A 19019-nucleotide genomic window follows, 5' to 3' on the forward strand; every position below is an offset into this window, starting at 1 on the left:
GAAGTGAGCCTTGCCTAAGGTGTCAGACAGTTTAGGGCTGGCCCTGGAAAGGAGAAGAGGCTTGGGTGGGTGACGGGAGGGGTGGATGTTTGGGAAGGAGAGCCTGAAACGTATTTGCGAATGACAGGGAGAGAAGCTGGCTGGGTGAATGCAAATAAGACCTAGGGCACGGGAAAGAGTTCTTCGTCTCCCCTCCACAACCCCAAAGTTTGCAACTCCCTGCGCCTTACTTCTTGCCACAATTGATTCTGGACTTCTTTCAGGGACAGCCGGCGTCTAACTGCACCCCCACGAGATGCGAGCAACCGATTGTGAATCTTGCCAGTTTCATCCTATGGAATAATTGCTCTTTGCTTTCCCCGCAGTCTCTTTTTTGTAGGCCTCCAGATCTTCTTCCGCTCTCTCCTGCAAAGCTCTCAGGTAGGTGGGGTCGCCAGCAGTGTTCCCTCTTAAGCTGAGTTAGCGTGAGCTCGCTCGCGGATTTTTAGCCTCTGGCTCACACATTTTTGTCTTAGCTCAGGAAAAATGGCCCCAGAACACAATCATTGATGCAGCAGCCCACCACTTTAATGCCACCAGCTCACAGCTTTAATACCAGTAACTCACAACATAGAATTTTGCTCAGGACCTAGCAATGGTGATCCATGCGACGGTCACCTCAAGATTGGACTACTGTAACGCCCGCTACATAGGGCTGCCTCTGTGCCGGACCCGGAAGTTACAACTAGTGCAGAACGCGGCGGCCAGACTGTTGCTTGGTCTCCCAAGATGGGAACACATACGGCCGGGGCTACGTGAACTGCACTGGCTACCAATTGTATACCGGGTCCAGTACAAAGTGCTGGTCATTACCTTTAAAGCCCTATATGGCCGAGGACCAGCCTACCTGAAGGACCGTCTCTCCCCGTACGAGCCCCAGAGAGCATTGAGGTCAGTAGGAAAAAACAGATTGACTACCCCTGGGCCAAAAGAAATCAAACTCCAAAACACCCGCACACGGGCCTTTTCTTCTGCGGCCCCATATCTTTGGAACCAGCTCCCAGAGGAGGTGCGGGCCCTGCGGAACCTCGATCAATTCCGCAGGGCCTACAAGACCACGCTTTTTAAACTGGCGTTTTCAAATAGCTGAATTACAAGTGCACAACAAAGAAATATTCGCCATCGATACCAACTGACAGATATAGCGTCAGCGACAATAATACAATTAGATTTAACTAATGTAACTTAATTTAATGTAATTAGATTAATAATGGTTTTAATTAATGTATTAACTGGTTTTTAAGGCTAATCTAATGTTTATTAATGCAATGGTTTGTTAATGTATTGTTGTTGTTTTTCCTGTTGTTAGCTGCCCTGAGCCTGCCTGGCGGGGGAGGGCGGGATACAAATAAAATTTTACTTACTTACTTACACAAGACTCTGCGGCTTAGAGGGAACATTGGTTGCCAGGTCCAATTCAAGAAATATCTGGGGACTTTGGGGGTGGAGCCAAGAGACTTCGGGGGTGGAGCCAGGAGCAAGGTTGTGACAAGTATAATCGAACTCCGAAGGGAGTTCTGGCCATCGCATTTAAAAGGAATCGCACACCTTTTAAATACCTTCCTTCCATTTGGAAATAACGAAGGATAGAAATGCCTTCTTTTGGGGCTCATAGTATTAGACTCCCCGGTCCAATCTTTTTGAAACTTGGAGGGTGTTTTGAAGAGAGGCATCAGATGCTGTGCTAAAAATGTGGTGCCTCTACCTTAAAAAACAGGGGCCCCCAGAGCACCAGATACCCGCAGATCAATTCTCCATTATACCCTATGGGAATTGGCCTCCATAGAAATAACGGAGTGCCCAGAAGACATTTCCTTCCCCCCACCCCTGCTTTCTGATGACCCTGAAGCGGGGGGAGGGCTTCCAAACCAGGGGATCCCCTGCCCCCAACTGGTTGCCTCTGTGCCACCCACCCAAACGCACATTTTGGGTTTAAGATGGTCTACTTGGATTTTGTTAGGTGGAACTAACAGAGGTTCTTGTGGTAGAGGGAGAGCATGGATTTGTGGAATGGAAGGGGGTTCTTCTTGGCACATCTGGGGACCAGCCCAAGTAGGATGTAAGGGATTCCTGATGCTATGCCAGAGCCAAGGGGTGCTAGGGTCCGTCTCACAGTCTCCCTGCCCTCTCTTGCCCAGAATGACGGATGCCCTGATGGCTGAGTTTGGAGCCGCGGCTCCGTACCTTCGCAAATCGGACAAGGAACGCCTGGAAGCGCAGACGCGGGTCTTCGACATCCGCACGGAGTGCTTCGTGCCCGACGAGAAGGAAGAGTTTGTCAAGGCGAAGATAACAAGTCGAGAGGGCGGAAACGTCACCGTGCAAACCGAGGACGGCAGAGTACGCCACGGCAGAGAGGGCTGGGGCATTGATAGAAGGTCAAAGAATGGTCGGGGGGCAAGGAATGTGGCTGGAAGTGAGCTGGAAATGCATGACACAGGGTGAAAGCCGGGAGTGAAAGGTCAAAAGTCACTTGTACCTTATCAGTATTCTGTTTTTTGGGGGCAGGGGCTGAAGCAGAAGATGGCAGGTACACCTCTGACCCACTTTCTTACCAGTACTGTGTACTGGGCTGGACAGGCTTACTTTCTCCTCTAGACCGAAATGGCATTACTGAAGAAAGCTTAACAGGATAGCGTACGGTTGCCACGTCCAACTCAAGAAATATCTGGGGACTTTGGGGTTGGAGCCAGGAGACTTTGGGGGTGGAGCCAGGAGCAAGGTTGTGACAAGCATAAAGGGAGTTCTGGCCGTCACATTTAAAGGGATCAGGCTTCTTTTAAATGCCTTCCTTTCGATAATGGAGGATGGGGGCACTTCCTTTGGGGGCTCATAGAATTGGACCCCCAGGCCCAATATTTTTGAAACTTGGGGGGGTGGTTTGAGGAGAGGCACCAGATGCTATGCTGAAAAATCGGTGCCCCTACCTCAAAATATAGGCCCCTGTGCCCCAGATAACCATGGATCAATTCTTCATTATACACTATGGGGGACCAGACTCCATGGGGTATAATGGAGTGCCAACGGACATTCAACCCCACCACCACTTTCTGATAACCTTGAAGCAGGGGAAGGGCCTCCAGACCAGCGTAGGGTTGCCAAGTCCAATTCAAGAAATATCTGGGGACTTTGGGGGTGGAGCCAGGAACAAGGATGTGACAAGCATAATTGAACTCCAAGGGAGTTCTGGTCATCACATTTAAAGGGACAGCACACCTTTTTAAATGTCTTTCTTCCATAGGAAATAATGAAGGATAGGGGCACCTTCTTTTGGGGCTCATAGAACTGGACCCCCTGGTCCAATCGTTTTGAAACTTGGAGGGTATTTTGGAGAGAGGCACTAGATAGTATACTGAAAATTTGGTGCCTCTACCTCAAAAAATAGCTCCCCCAGAGCCCCCGAAACCTCCAGATCAATTCCCCATTATACCCTATGAGAAATATTTCACATAGGGAATAATGACAACGTTTCCCTCTCCTCCACACACCCCCTTCTCGCAAATCTGATGTAGGGGATTGGCTGTCTACTCACCAGCCAGCTTCTTCACAGTAACAAAGACACAGACACAGAAAGTTGAAGCCTTTCACCACCTCCGGAGGTGCAAAGGCACATGGTCCTTTGGGGCGGGGCAGGAAGCAGCCTGGGAAAGCTCCGGCTGCTGCGATGGAGCTGGGTGGGAAGGGGAGGGGCAAGGAGAAGCTGCTGCGATCGGAGGTGAGAAGGGAAGGGAAGGGAGGAGAACCATCAGGGATCGGTGGGAAGGGAAGAGGAGAAGCTGCTGGGTTCTAGGCTGTGTGGGAAGGGCTGCCATTCCCCCCGCTTTCTGGATTTTTGCCAAGCGGGGGGGAGGAGGCTCCAAATCGGGGGTCCCCCACCCAGGCGGGAGATTTGGGAAGCCTAGACCAGGGGGTCCCCTGCCCCCCAATTAGAGATTGGCAACCCTAGATAGCAAGATGGCGCAGAAGGGCTGAGACGTTTAAGGAGCTCATCAGATTCCAAAAGGAAAGCGGCAGTGACATCCTGGCTGTCAAAGAGCCAAAAAGGGAAGAGGACAGCCAGAAAGTCACGATGAAGGTTCAGGAAGAGATAAGTCCAATGGGAACTGTTGGAGGAGCTGTTGTGTGTCCAGGCATGTGGACCAGGCCGCCGTCGAATTCTAGGTGCCTCATCCCGCTCCTTGGATTCTCCCCACTTGCAGACAGTGACCGTCAAAGAGGCAAACGTCCACCAGCAGAACCCGCCCAAGTTCGACAAGATCGAGGACATGGCGATGCTGACCTTTCTGCACGAGCCGGCCGTCCTCTACAACCTCAAGGAACGTTACGCAGCGTGGATGATCTATGTAAGTCCGGGAACTCCCGTAAACCAGAACTGCCCTGTTAGGCACCGTGCTCCGTAAGTAATAAGTAGTACCAGAAAGCAGGGGAGATGGTTTAACGCCCGCTGCCACACCCAGAGGCCTGGAGGAACAGCTCTGTCTTACAAGCCCAGCGGAGCTACAACACGCAGATAATGGTTCCTTTGCATCTCTGCCATTGCAACAGAATACTTTCTCCAGCTCTGAGATATTTTAACTTCCTCTTCCTCAGACGTACTCCGGGCTCTTCTGTGTGACCGTCAACCCCTACAAGTGGCTGCCCGTCTACAATGCAGAAGTGGTTGCTGCCTATCGGGGCAAGAAGCGAAGCGAGGCCCCTCCTCACATCTTCTCCATCTCCGACAATGCGTACCAATACATGTTGACGGGTATGAAGACCTTGCCGCTCTCTGTCTTGTGACATTCCCCCCCCCGCCCCCCGTGACACAGTTTTTGAGCCCTGATCACAGCCTCCCCGCCTCCCCCATGAACTGCTAAGTAACTTGAGGTATCTTGAGGATACATCCTGCCCCCAAATCCTTAGCATCAGGGGTGGAATTCTAGCAGGAGCTCCTTTGCATATTAGGCCACACCCCTCTGATGTAGCCAATCCTCCAAGAGCTTACGGGGTTCTTCTTACAGGGCCTACTATAAGCTCCAGGAGGATTGGCTACATCAGGGGGTGTGGTCCAGGGATGGAATTCTAGCAGGAGCGCCTTTGCATATTAGGCCACACCCCTTTGATGTAGCCAATCCTCCAAGAGCTTACAGGGTTCTTCTTACAGGGCCTAATATAAGCTCCAGGAGGATTGGCTACATCAGGGGGTGTGGCCCAGGCGTGGAATTCTAGCAGGAGCTCCTTTGCCTATTAGGCCACATCCCTCTGATGTAGCCAATCCTCCAAGAGCTTACAGGGTTCTTCTTACAGGGTCTACTATAAGCTCCAGGAGGATTGGCTACATCAGGGGGTGTGGCCCAGGGGTGGAATTCTAGCAGGAGCTCCTTTGCCTGTTAGGCCACACCCCTCTGATGTAGCCAATCCTCCAAGAGCTGACAAAAAAAGAGCCTTGTAAGCTCTTGGAGGATTGGCTACATCTGGAGGGTGTGGCCTAATAGGCAAAGGAGCTCCTGCTAGAATTCCATCCCTGCTTAGCATAGCCCTTTTGGTGATGGGAGGGGGCCCATCCTCCTATAGGAAAGGCTGGAAGGATCCAACGCCGTGATCTGTTGTGGGAGTCTGCGATGTGATATGCAGCGCACGCAAATCACTTGATTCCTCCACGATTGATTACGGCCCTCTCAATGACTGGCAGTTGAATGAGTGAACTGGCACCTGTGTAGTGGTGTGGAAGTTTTGTCTGTATTGTTACACCCGGCCTGGCCTACGCCAGCAGCAGAATGAGGTGGTATAGTCCTGATCCGCTCGCATAGACTTTAGCCCTGCCAGTGTGGGTGAAACAACATTTTTAAATGTTTCCCTGAACAATGAAACTACCTGCCGACCAGAACTTAACAGAGCAAGGACCTGAACTGTAGTGAGACATATTTGGTTTTAGAATCTGGGCAATCCATCTAGCAACCTCTTAATCCTGTTCCCCGTCCAATTTTTCTCCCAAACAGCTGCCTAAATTCTTCGTTTTCAATAAGTAACCCATGAAGCATAATGACGTAAGCTGTTGTTCAGGGCTGCAAGGCGTAAATAGCATCAAAAGTCTCGATAAATCCAGCAGATAATAGTCTGTGAGCGATACTCCCTCTAAGCTGTGTGGAGTCTTGTGAGTAAAAATTCTGCCTCTTGAGCTACTGGCATTAAAGTTGTGAGCTACTGCATAAAGCAGTTTTCTCTGGACCCATTTTTCCTAAGCTAAGACAAAAATGTGTGAGCCAGAAGCTAAAAAACTCTCACTAACTCAGCTCAGAGGGAACACTGTCTGTGAGTTAGTTGGCCACAGCTGCTAGAAACAGAACCTCCAGGTTCAGGGGAAGTCTAACCACCAGATCCAGAGAATGAAGGAAGGGCTTTCCTTTGCCTGTGAGATTCCTGGCAGAATCCGGCTGTCCCCTGGTAGAGACAAAATGCTGGTTTAGGAGGACTTTCCACCTGAATCAGCAGAGCTACCCTGATATTATCGAAGAATATAAGAACATAAGAGAAACCATGTTGGATCAGGCCAATGACCCATCCAGTCCAACACTCTGTGTCACATAGTGGCCTGTATATATATATATACATTGTGGCTAATAGCCGCTGATGGACCTCTGCTCCATATTTTTATCCAATCCCCTCTTGAAGCTGTCTATGCTTGTAGCCACCACCTCCTCCTGTGGCAGTGAATTCCACATGTTAATCACCCCTTGAGTGAAGAAGGACTTCCTTTTATCCGTTCTAACCCAACTGCTCAGCAATTTAATTGAATGCCCATGAGTTCTTGTATTGTGAGAAAGGGAGAAAAGGACTTCTTTCTCTACTTTCTCCATCCATCTGTTTCCTTCCAGATCGAGAAAACCAGTCTGTCCTTATCACGTGAGTACCAAGATACATTTCCTGTTTAACTTTTTTTTAAATAAAGAAGTCCCAGTTGTAAAAATAAAAGTCACATTCCAAAGACTTAACAGCTTTAGAAGTGGGATGCCCCTCCCCATCCTCACTTGGGGAGGGGCCACGGCTCAGTGCCTGGGCACCTGCATTTTAGGGATACCAACCTCCCTGTGGGGCCTGGAGATATCCCAAAATTACAACTGATCTTCAAACTCCAGGTACCAGTTTTCTTGGAGAAATGGCTACTTTGGAGGATAGAATCCATTGCATTATACCTCACCAAAGTTCTTCCCCAAATCCTTCTCTCCCCAACAATTCACCTCTGGACCTCCAGGAATTTCCCAAGCTAGAATTGGCATCCCTACTTGCTTTGCAAGAAGAGACCTGGTTCAGTGGTTGGCACTTATGTGTCTGGGATGATCTTTCTCTGCAATTTCCTGTGGTCACCATCAGTTTCTTCCTTATTCCAGTGGAGAATCCGGTGCAGGAAAGACGGTGAACACCAAACGGGTGATCCAGTATTTTGCCAGCATCGCAGCTATTGGCGACCGCAAGAAGGAGGCCGCAAGCAGCTCAAAGGTTCTTGTCCAATGTCGATCCTGATCCCTGAAGCGTGGGCCTGGGTTCTGGGTTTTTTCCTACTCTAGGCTTAGAATTTGGCCACAGAGGGGTCAGCTAAGAAGCAGAGTTCTATGGAGGCTGGTGGGTGGCTCTCAGAGTTTGTTTGGCTAGAACAGGGCAAGTCTGTGAGCGTTCTGCAGAAAAGCAAAAAAATATGATCAGCATTTTGCCCCCAAATCACCCACACGCTGTCCAGCCCTAAAAGCTCAGACAAGTCTCCTTCCTTGGAGGTTTTTAAGCAGAGGCTAGACGGTCATCTGACAGCAATGAAGATCCTGTGAATTTAGGGGGAGGTATTTGTACCCAGCTTGCTGGGGGGGAAATGTAGATGACTGGGGAAGGCAGTGGCAAACCACCCCATAAAAAGTCTGCCGTGAAAATGTTGTGAAAGCAACGCCACCCCAGAGTCGGAAACGACTGGTGCTTTTATTTAATTTCTGAGTTTCCTGCATTGTGCAGGGGTTGGACGAGATGACCCAGGAGTTCCCTTCCAACTCTATGATTCTAAGTATAAACTGGGCTTTTTTTTGAGCAGGAACGCACAGGAATGTAATTCCGGCTGGCTTTGTGTCAGGGGGTGTGGCCTACTATGCAAGTGAATTCCTGCTGGGCTTTTTCTACAAACAGCCCTTTTGTGAACAATGGTGATGTTAAGGGGGTGTGGCCTAATATGCAAATGAGTTCCTGCTGGGCTTCTTCTACGAAAGAAGCCCTGAGTATAAATGATTGTCAGGGGCATCTACTTTTGCCGATTTTATTTTGCTTTCATTAAGGATAGCAACAGGGTTGGGGGCCCGCAAGGAGTGGTAGGGAAAAGGAACAGTTTGAAACACCCCACACCCTCAAGATCTCCCCCTGCCCTGCCCTGAATGGCCCAGGAAAGCCCATTCTTGTCAGATCTCGGAAACTAACCAGGGTTGACTCTGTCACGTACCTGGATGGGAGACCTCCTTGGAATACCAGATGTCAGGAGGCAGGGGCGGATTTCATTCAGCCCTCTCTCTGAATATCTTCCATGCCCCCAGTAGGGGTCATTCACCAGACCGCCATGACTTCTGGGTGCAAACACACACATGCACATAAAAAATATTAAAAAGACCAAAAAAAGAGATCTCTCCTACCCCGGGATTATATAAATTTGCAGACGTTCGAGTTGGCTAACGTCCTTCTTTCCCTATTTCTCCTAACAGATAGATCCAAGCGAGCAGCCGTGTTGGTCTGAAGCAATAGAACAACGTAGGGGTCAAGTGGCACCTTTAAGACCAACAAAGTTTTATTCAGAACGTAAGCTTTTTGTGCGCTAGAAGCACAGTTCATCAGACGATATTTAGGACTGTTTTGTCATTCCATCCTATTGTCTGATGATGTGTGCTTCTAGCTTACATTCTGAATAAAACTTTGTTGGTCTTAAAGGTGTAGTGGTTAAGTGGTTAAGGACTCTTATCTGGGAGAACCGAGTTTGATTCCCCACTCCACCACTTGCGCCTGCTGGAATGGCCTTGGGTCAGCCATAGCTCTTGCTAAGTGGTTAAGTGCACAGACTCTTATCTGGGAGAACCGGGTTTGATTCCCCATTCCTCCACTTGCAGCTGCTGGAATGGCCTTGGGTCAGCCATAGCTCTGGCAGAGGTTGTCCTTGAAAGGGCAGCTGCTGGAAGAGCCCTCTCCAGCCCCACCCACCTCACAGAGTGTCTGTTGTGGGGGAGGAAGGGAAGGTGATTGTGAGCCGCTCTGAGACTCTTTGGAGTGGAGGGTGGGATATAAATCCAATATCTTCATCTACCTCACAGGGTGTCTGTTGTGGGGGAGGAAGGGAAAGGAGATTGTGAGCCGCTCTGAGACTCTTCGGAGTGGAGGGCTGGATATAAATCCAATATCTTCTTCTTCTTCTTCTTCTACTTTGTTCTAATTCTCGCTAATGTCTCTTGATAATCCTGACAGCAGCACTCCGAGGTAGAGCAGTGTCAGAGGTTGGGATCAGAGAGAGCCATTGCTGGGGTCCCAAGTTCCATCCTAACCAGTGGTGGCCAGACTGAGTTCCCTGAAGGGACTGGGCAGTCCTCACTCCCTCCCTCCCTCCCTGACTTGTCCTGTTCTCAACATTTGTTTCCGAGCAGCTGACTGGAGCCACTGAGGGGAGAAACACTGAGCCAGCCTGCACTGTTGCTACTTCTTTGATCACTAGAGGGGCAACGGCAGCTGGGAGCAGTTGTGCCTCTCCCCCCATGTGCTCCGTTCTCTTGGGCTCTTGCTGCTGAGGTTGTCAACCTCCTGGTGGGGCCTGGAGAGCTCCCAGAACTAGACCTGTTCTGTTCTCCAGACGACAGAGATCAGTTCCTCTGGAGAACACGGCTGCTTTGGAGGGTAGACTTTGTGGCATTATAACCTGCTGAGGCCCCTCCACACCCTGAAACTCTGTCCTGTGGGTCCAATCCCCGAAACCACCAGGAATTTCCCACCTGGAGTTGGCAACCCTGCCAGGCTTGCCACCGCACGTTAAAATGTTCCTCTCAGCAAAGCAGTTCTTTCTGAACAGAAAATGAGCTTATCACGCAGAGGGTTTGAACCAAGCGTTCTCGCAGACACATCAATGTAATTTTTTTTTATAATTAATCAGATTTTTATTAACAGATTTTCAGTTTACAATAAAGAACACTGTAATCAAGCACCTCAAATAATGCAGCCTTAGTGAGGATATAATAAATACATTTAACAAAAAAAACAAGAAAAAGAAAGAGTAATCCATAAAAATAGAGAATCAAGGAGTAATCATACAATTATACTTAAGAGCATCCAGTGAAAATACATTCTATTGACTGATTCTACTGTAGGGATGTACAATCAACTCTCCCAATATTCTATTAAGAAATCCAGTTAATCAAACTCAACTAAGTAGAGCTCGCAGTTTTTGTATTCAGATCAGAGGAGAGAAAGTGAGCCCAGAACACATTAGAAATAGATCATATCATGATGAAAATGGTTTGGGGGGAGAATATTATGTTTGGTGAGATATTCCACTATTTGGAACCAGAACACAGTAAATTTTTCTTGAGTACGTCCTGTCAGAGCATCAGCGCCATAAGTTGAGATTTTACTTAGTAGGAAATAATCCCACAGTCGGGTTCTCCAAGCATGTATTGAAGGCAGAGCCTTGTCTTTCCAGTGTGCAGCAACCTTCAATCGTGCTACTGCCAGCAAAATGTTCTATGTATGTAGATTTTGTTCCCCATGCAGAACCATTTGGTCATGTGAGAACCAACGTTCCCTCTAAGCTGCAGTGTCTTGTGAGCAAAAATTCTGCTTTGTGAGCTACTGGCATTAAAATGGCGAGCTTCTGCATCAATAAATGTGCTCTGGGGTCATCCTTCCTGAGCTGAGACAAAAACGCGCGAGCTGGAAGCTAAAAATCTGTGAGCTAGCTCGTGCTAACTCGTTTTAGAGGAAACTCATTGTGTCTGGCGTTCGTCCCGGGAAGCACAGCACACCGCACCTGTGGGCGGTGTCTGGAAGGGACGAACGCAGCCTGCCTATGACGATCAGCGGCGGGAAGTTTAACTGGCCAAGATTGGACCTGACTAGGAAGAAGGTTGTTCTGGGAAATGTATATAACAGGGGATCCGGCCCTGCCGTGTTGTCTTTGTGATGTACTCGCTAATAAAGCATGTTGCCATCTGAATGTCTTCGACTTCAGTACATTACAGAACTGGTGAGAACCACCACCACCCATAACTGCTGCAAGGAATCAGGTTCTTGCCTTGTGTTTAGCCTGTGTGACTGGAACATACCCATGTCCCCCAGGTCTCACAGCTTCTCCATGGTAGGGAGAAGATAGGCAGAGGTGTCTAATGTGGGGGGTTACCTGCCATTGCTTCTCTTCTCTGTCCTGATTGTTTGCTCCGTCTGCAGGGGACACTGGAAGATCAAATCATCCAGGCCAATCCCGCCTTGGAAGCCTTTGGCAACGCCAAGACAGTGCGGAACGACAACTCGTCCCGATTTGTGAGTCCTCCGGACAATCCAGCAAGATCATGGGGACAGAGGGAAGGTTTCTCTGGATAAGGACGGAGGGGTGGTATATCAGCATCTGCCCTGTTGGGATTTAATTTTTTAAAGAATGTGCTACTTTTTTTTGTGTAGCGCAGTTTGGTGTAGTGGTTAAGTGTGCGGACTCTTATCTGGGAGAACCGGCTTCGATTCCCCACTCTTCCACTTGCAGCTGCTGGAATGGCCTTAGCTATCACAGAAGTTGTCCTTGAAAGGTCAGCCGCTGTGAGAGCCCTCTCAGCCCCACCCACCTCGCAGGGTGTCTGTTGTGGGAAGAGAAGATATAGGCGATTGTAAGCCGCTCTGAGTTTCTGATTCAGAGAGAAGGGCGGGGTATAATTCTGCAGTCTTTTTCTTACCTTTCTCCCTCCCAGGAGTTCAAAGTGGCATCACAATAACCCTGTGAGGTGGCCATGGCCAGTCTTGGAACTAGGGCCGTATTACATATTATGTGGGAGACATGAGGTGTGAACCACCTTGGGGAAAAACAGCTGCCTGGGGGGATTTGGCTCTCCTACAGGAAGGAGTCATGATTCAATGTTTCCCCCCAACATTTTCCTGGTAGAAATCAGAGGGTCTGTGGTAGAGCATTTGCTTGGCATGCAGAAGATCTCAGATTCAATCCCTGACATCTCCAGTTAAAAGGAGTAGAAAGGAGGTGATGTGAAAGACCTCTGTCTGAGACCTTGGACATTTGCTGCCAGTATGAGTAGACAATACCGGCTATGATGGACCAGTGGTCTGATTTAGTATAAAGCAACTTCATATGTTCTGGGGAGGGGCCATGGGTGGCTCAGTGGTAGAGCATCTGCTTGGCACGCAGAAGGTCCCAGGTTCAGTTCCCGGTATCTCCAGTTAAAAGGACTAGGCAACAGGTGATATGAATGACCTCGAACCCCAAGACCCTGGAGAGTGGCTGCCAGTCTGAATAGACAATACTGAGCTTGGTGGACCAATAGTCTCTAGGGTTGCCAATCCCCAGGTGGGGACAGGAGATCCCCAGGTTTGGAGGCCCTTCCCCCACTTCAGGGTCATCAGAAAGTGGAGGGGAGGGAAATATCCGCTGGTCATTCCATTATTCCCTAGGGAAACTGATTCCCATAGGGTATAATGGAGAATTGATCTGTGGGTATTGGGAGCTCTGAGGGGGCTGTTTTTTGAATTAGAAGCACCAAAGTTGCATTAAACACCTTCCTCAAAACACCCTCCAAGTTTCAGAAAGATTGGACCAAGGGGTTCAATTCCATGAGCCCCCAAAGAAGGTGCCCCTATCCATTGTTTCCAATGAAGGGAAGGCATTTTAAAGGAGTCCCTTTAAATGTGATTGCCAGAACTCCCTTTGGAGGTCAATTCTGCTTGTCACAACTTTGCTCCTGGCTCCACCCCCAAAGTCCCCAAATATTTCTTGAATTGAACCTGGCAAACCCTAATAGTCTCGTTCAGTATAACGCAGCTGGTGTTCAAACGTTCCACCTCAAGATTAATACCCCCTTTAGGAAAACAAGAACCTACATTTATTTAAATATGTCTGCCCTGCTACTTTCTGAGAAGGCAGCTAACAACCATGCGCCAGCAGGCAGAAAATACCTCAGACTCCTAAATCCATTTCCTCAGACGCAAAACCAAAGTCAGCAGAGTTTTCCGCAGCCTCAACAGTACCCTCTCAAAACACCTCACGGAGAAGTGGGCCTCAACCAAAACACCTCAGAAATCAAACGATTTTACAAGCCTTATTACAGATTGAGGCCCACTGCCCTGTGAGGTGTTTTGAGAGGGTACTGTTGAAGCTGTGGAACATTTTGAGGGCACATTTTGGACTTCCTCGGCGCGGGGGGGCTTTCTGTAAAACCAACCCAATGACTGAGAAGGCCCAAAATGACACTGAGGAGATTCCACCAAGTTCCCAAAGGAACCTCAAGAACAGATTGAGAGCCAGTTTGGTGTAGTGGTGAAGTGTGCGGACTCTTATCTGGAAGAACCGGGTTTGATTCCCCACTCCTCCACTTGCACCTGCTGGAATGGCCTTGGGTCAGCCGTAGCTCTGGCAGAGGTTGTCCTTGAAAGGGCAGCTGCTGTGAGAGCCCTCTCCAGCCCCACCCACCTCACAGGGTGTCTGTTGTGAGGGGAGAAGACATAGGAGATTGTAAGCCGCTCTGAGTCTCTGATTCAGGGAGAAGGGCGGGATATAAATCTGCAATTCTTCTTCTTCTTCTTCTTCTTCTTCTTCTTCTTCTTCTTCTTCTTCTTCTTCTTCTTCTTCTTCTTCTTCTTCTTCTTCTTCTTCTTCTTCTTCTTCTTCTTCTTCTTCTTCTTTTTCCCCTTTAGTTGTAGCCTGGGGAGTTCTACCAGGGAAATTGCGCAGTGAGAAAGATTTAAGACACATTGCCTTTGTACCTCGGATCCAAGAACACCTACGTGCAGTTGCTTTTTAAGGTTGAAAAGCACTTCCGGGGATCCGATTACGGATCTCCCACATAAAATGTCATACCCATGCTGCTGAACTTTACATCAAGTGGGCGATTGGAACCCTGATTTCCCTGGTCTGGGGTCAGCCCCTCACGCCACGCGCTCATTCCTTTGTGTTTCTGTCCAGGGTAAATTTATCCGAATCCATTTTGGGGCGACGGGAAAGCTGGCGTCTGCCGACATAGAAACCTGTGAGTGAGGTGGCTACTGGGAGTTTGTTTTTCCTCTCTTATCCGTGTGTCTACTTGTGGCTGCAGTCCTAAGAATGCTTTCCTGGAAGTAACCCCCTTTTTTAAATACAATCTGATTCCTTCCGAGTAGACCTGAGTAGGTCTGCTTCATTCACGTCTCGATAACCATCTTTTCCTTTCTGCCTCTGCTTACTTGCTTTTCTGTCTGGCCATCCCTTTTGCCCCCCTCTCCCAATTTCTTCTCTGACCACATATACCGTCTTTCTATTCAGTTCATAGCATATATGCCCCTAAAATCGCCAGGCGTTTTCCAAGATGGAGCTGGCAACCCTATGCAGCACTCTAGGAACCCCCAAATCTCTATGGTAAAAGCCACAGAGATGAGTGGAACTCCTAGAGCATGACAGTAGCCCGTGGCGTCACTTCTGGGGTTTTGGTCAGAAATGGCATTGTGACATCGGTGACTCCCCTTTTCCTCCTGATGCCACATTGATCAGTGGTGAGCAATTAAGTGCAACGGAGAGGATTGCTCCTCCGTGTAAAAATTCCCTCCATGTGAAAAAAAAATTGCATTTATGGGAGAATGGTTTGGCCTACTTGTATAGTGTCTTGGTGCTCCAGTCACAGAGAATTATTAATGTTAGGGGATTTTGACAAATGCAATACCTTTCCCATCGTGAGGTTTTCTGTTCTATGGTCTCGGTACTCAGTTTCCTCTATCCCACCTCAGTTTTGCTTTGTGTAGGCCAGCGAGTAGAGAGAGTGATCCAGTGAACATCTTGGTTATGTAGCAAGCAGGGATTTGAACTCGGGTCCCCCTACTCCTTTAGGCAGGGCTTTTTTTGAGCAGGAACGCACATGAATGCAGTTCCGGCTGGCTCGGTGACAGGGAGTGTGGCCTAATATGCAGATGAGTTCTTGTTGGGCTTTTTGTAGAAAACAATGGTGATGTCAGTGGTGTCTGGCCTAATATGCAAATGAGTGCCTACTGGGCTTTTTCTACCAAAGAAGCCCTGCCTTTAGGCCTGCTTAATGCACCTAAATATCTTTCCTTTCTAAGTTACAATTTTCATAAAGATGAAGAAGACAGAAGGAGGTGCAAGAAGGGATGTTTACGCCCCTACTCTTCCCACCTCTTGCTTTTTGTTGTCATAACGACTTTCCTTCTCCCCTCTGGCCACACTGTGGCTGATCTTTTCCCCATTCCACGCTGCTTTTGTCATGTTTTTATGCGCCACCCTCCCTCCAATACATCTCTCCATTCATTTCCGCCTTAACTCTCCTAGACCTCCTTGAGAAATCCCGTGTCATTTTCCAGCTCAAAGCTGAGAGAAACTACCACATCTTCTACCAGATTTTGTCCAACAAGAAACCAGAGCTTCTGGGTAAGTCTTCATTGTGGGTGGGTGGGTGCATGGATGGGAGCAGCTGAGTTCCTGCTGGGTCCTTAGCTAGGGTTGCCAGCCCTCCAGATGGGACCTGGGGAATCCCCTGGAATTACAGTTTATCTCCAGTCCACAGAGATCTGTGCTCCTAGAGAACACTGATGCTCTGGACGGTGAACTCTATGGCATTGTGCACCACTGAGGTCCCTGTCCCCCAAATCTCCAGGATGAGGGAGTTGTTGACAGGCCTCAGTTGCCAACCTTCAGGTGGGACCTGGAGATTCCCTGGGCATACATGTTCAGGAAATCACTGTGGGGAATGCTGCAGAAGGTGGACTCTATGGTATTAGTCCACTGAGGTCTCTCCTCTCCTCAGCCTCACCGCCCTCAGATTGCACCCCCAAATCTCCAGGCTTTTCCCAGCCTGAAATCTGGTTGCCGTAGATGGGCCTGTGCTTAGTTTGCAGAGGAAGGATGTGACGGCTACTCTTTGGCTCTTTTGGTATTAATTTTTTTTTTTCTTTTGCCAGACTGATTGCCAATGCAAAATATTTGGAGATTTGACCATAGAGATGGCAGAAGTAGAGCAATACCATTTGACGTTGATAGAAACTTACGGGCAATGGTAGCTTTCAATTTAAAACCAGAACTGCAGCCAGAAGCGGCATCAAACACCCGTCTGTCCCTATATGGCAGAATGAAATCACCCAGGGGTGGGTGCTTTCTGCCTCAGCATCCAAAGCCTTCTGCCAGTCAACCCCAGGGCCACATTATGGTTTTCACGGCTGGTAACATCATTAGGGTTTGTAGAATCTTTCGGAGCAGGCGCTCTGACCTTCTTGGCTGCTGTGCATTGAGTGATGCACAGCAGCCAAGAAGGTCAGAGCACCTGCTCCGGCTGCAACGCCACTGAGGATGTTCTCTGCAGCCGAGAACGAAACATCTGGAAGAAAAACTTTCTCCAGTAGAACACGGCACTTAAGCCCGAAAGGTTCTACAAACCCTAATAATTATGGCTTTTGTGGGCCCATTTTGCCTTCACAGGCCACTTTCCACATAAAAAATATTTTTTAAATAAATTTAAATGCTTTGACATCCCCCCCACCCCACCCCCCCGTTTTAGGCAAAACTTGATAGATTTTCATGCGCCCTAAACATTTCATCTTTTTTCCTGATGTGACAAAAAAAATGAAAATGTTTTCCTCAGCCCTAAAAGTTCTTTCCGCTCCTGATTTTAAAAGAAATTTCAACATTTTTGTGGGCCCCTAAAGGTACCGTGGGGCAGGGGCACTGTGGATAAGCCAGGCCTGTTCGACTTTTTCCATCCTCACTTCTGCCTCCAAACAGACTTGCTCTTGGTTACCAACAACCCCTACGACTACAGCTACGTCTCCCAAGGAGAGGTAACCGTGGCCTCCATCGATGACTCCGAGGAGCTGCTGGCTACGGACGTGAGCGCTCTTGGGCGGGGAAGAGGGTTGTCAATTTTGGGTGGGGGAATTCTTGAAGATCTGGGGAGGGAACGGTTTGCAGAGGGGAGGGACTTCGGTGGGGTGTATAGTTGGTGGGGAGTCCACCTTCCAAGGCAGCCATTTTCTCCAGGGACACTGATCTCTATAATCTGGAAATTAGTTGTAATACCAGGAGATCTCTTGGTTACCTAGTATCTGGTATTGACCTGGGCAGTCCAGTATTTTCACTGACTGTCAGGAGGGGGGAAAATTAAAAGTATTTAATGTTTAAATGACCCATATTTCCTCCATTGGAGAGCCAGTTTGGTGTAGTGGTTAAGTGTGCGGACTCTTATCTGGGAGAACCAGGTTTGATTCCCCACTCCTCCACTTGCAGCTGCTGGAATGGCCTTGGGTCAACCAGAGTTCTTGCTATGTGGTTAAGTGTGCGGACTCTTATCTGGGAGAACTGGGTTTGATTCCCCACTCCTCCACTTGCACCTGCTGGTTTGGCCTTGGGTCAGCCATAGCTCTGGCAGAGGTTGTCCTTGAAAGGGCAGCTGCTGTGAGAGCTCTTTCGGCCCCACCCACCCCACAGGGTGTCTGTTGTGGGGGGAGAAGATATAGGAGATTGTAAGCCGCTCTGAGTCTCTGATTCAGAGAGAAGGGCGGGGTATAAATCTGCAATTCTTCTTCTTCATTGTTCCCCATCTGGCAACCCTACTCCAGGCCCCAGTTGGAGGACAGCAATCCTGAAGCAACTAAAAGACAGGAGTAGCCTGTCTAAGGTTCTAACCAGGTACTTATGGCAGGAAGAAGTCCACAACACTACAAGCCATGCACAATTACCTGGCTCAAGTAGAGCCAGAAACCTGCCCTGGGAGTATTTATACTAAGCCAGGACCCTTCAGCCCAATCAACTCTGAGCTATCTTCTTGAGGATGAGCAGAGCCACCTGCAGGCAGGTATCAGAATGGCAGGCCAAGAAAAGCTGCCACTCCTGGGAGACAACAGAGAGACGTTCAATTTATGCTTTGTTCTACGTCATGCTTCTTTTCTCGCTCCTTTCCATGTGTGCAGAGTGCCTTTGACGTCCTGGGCTTCACCCCAGAGGAGAAGGTCGGCGTCTACAAGCTGACGGGAGCCATCATGCACTACGGCAACATGAAGTTCAAGCAGAAGCAACGGGAGGAACAGGCAGAACCAGATGGGACTGAGGGTGAGAAGAAGAGGGGCATCGTGCCAGGGAGAAGGCAGAGGGGGATGAGATGAAGCTCTGAGGAAGAGGTCTGAAGGGCGAAGTGTGTAGGGCTGGTTCTCTAACCAAACTCCCAAAGTTGTAACCAAGGGAGGCAGGGCCTTTTTGGTAGTGACACCTCAGTTCTAGAGGTCCCTTGTCACGGTGCCAAGCTTGTCATGTTTCAGGAACCAAGTGAGCACTTTTCTGTTAGGCTTTTGATGTGTGCTTAAGGGGCTGGATTTCCCCTTTTCCTCATTTGTTGGGTGTGATAAACATTGGGGGAGGGTTTTATGGTAGGTTTTGTTGTTATCCTAGTTTTTTCATTAGGGATTCCGCCCCCCCCCCTTTCATATTGGTTTTATCGAATTAGACTTGAGTCCTGGAGCACCTTAGTAACCAATAAGATTTTGGGCAGGTATATGCTTTCAAGACTCAAAGCCCCCTTTGTCAGGTACCCCAAAAATCTTGATGGTCTAGGTTGCCAAGTCCAATTCAAAAATATCTGGGGACTTTGGAGGTGGAGCCAGGAGACATTGGGGGTGGAGCCAAGAGCAAGGGTGTGACAAGCATAATTGAACTTCAAGGGAGTTCTGGCCATCACATTTAAAGGGGACTGCACGAATTTTTAAATGCCTTTCTTCCGTAGGAAATAATGAAGGATAGGGGCACCTTCTTTTGGGGCTCA

General features: G+C 48.8%; 1 protein-coding gene across 1 annotated transcript in view; it reads left to right on the plus strand.

The window, feature by feature from the left end:
• Nucleotides 1-408: 408 nt before the first annotated feature.
• Nucleotides 409-19019, plus strand: part of MYH6 (myosin heavy chain 6) — a 70737-nt gene continuing 52126 nt past the window's right edge. The window contains 11 exon segments of the mRNA XM_060255351.1: nt 409-420; nt 2178-2379; nt 4239-4382; nt 4630-4786; nt 6894-6921; nt 7407-7515; nt 11464-11556; nt 14195-14258; nt 15545-15643; nt 16991-17094; nt 18175-18313. Coding sequence (XP_060111334.1) covers nt 2179-2379; nt 4239-4382; nt 4630-4786; nt 6894-6921; nt 7407-7515; nt 11464-11556; nt 14195-14258; nt 15545-15643; nt 16991-17094; nt 18175-18313 — 1138 coding nt within the window. The 5' untranslated portion in view covers nt 409-420; nt 2178.

This window comes from Heteronotia binoei, chromosome 15 (genome assembly GCF_032191835.1).
Source record: "Heteronotia binoei isolate CCM8104 ecotype False Entrance Well chromosome 15, APGP_CSIRO_Hbin_v1, whole genome shotgun sequence".
Lineage (NCBI taxonomy): Eukaryota > Metazoa > Chordata > Lepidosauria > Squamata > Gekkonidae > Heteronotia > Heteronotia binoei.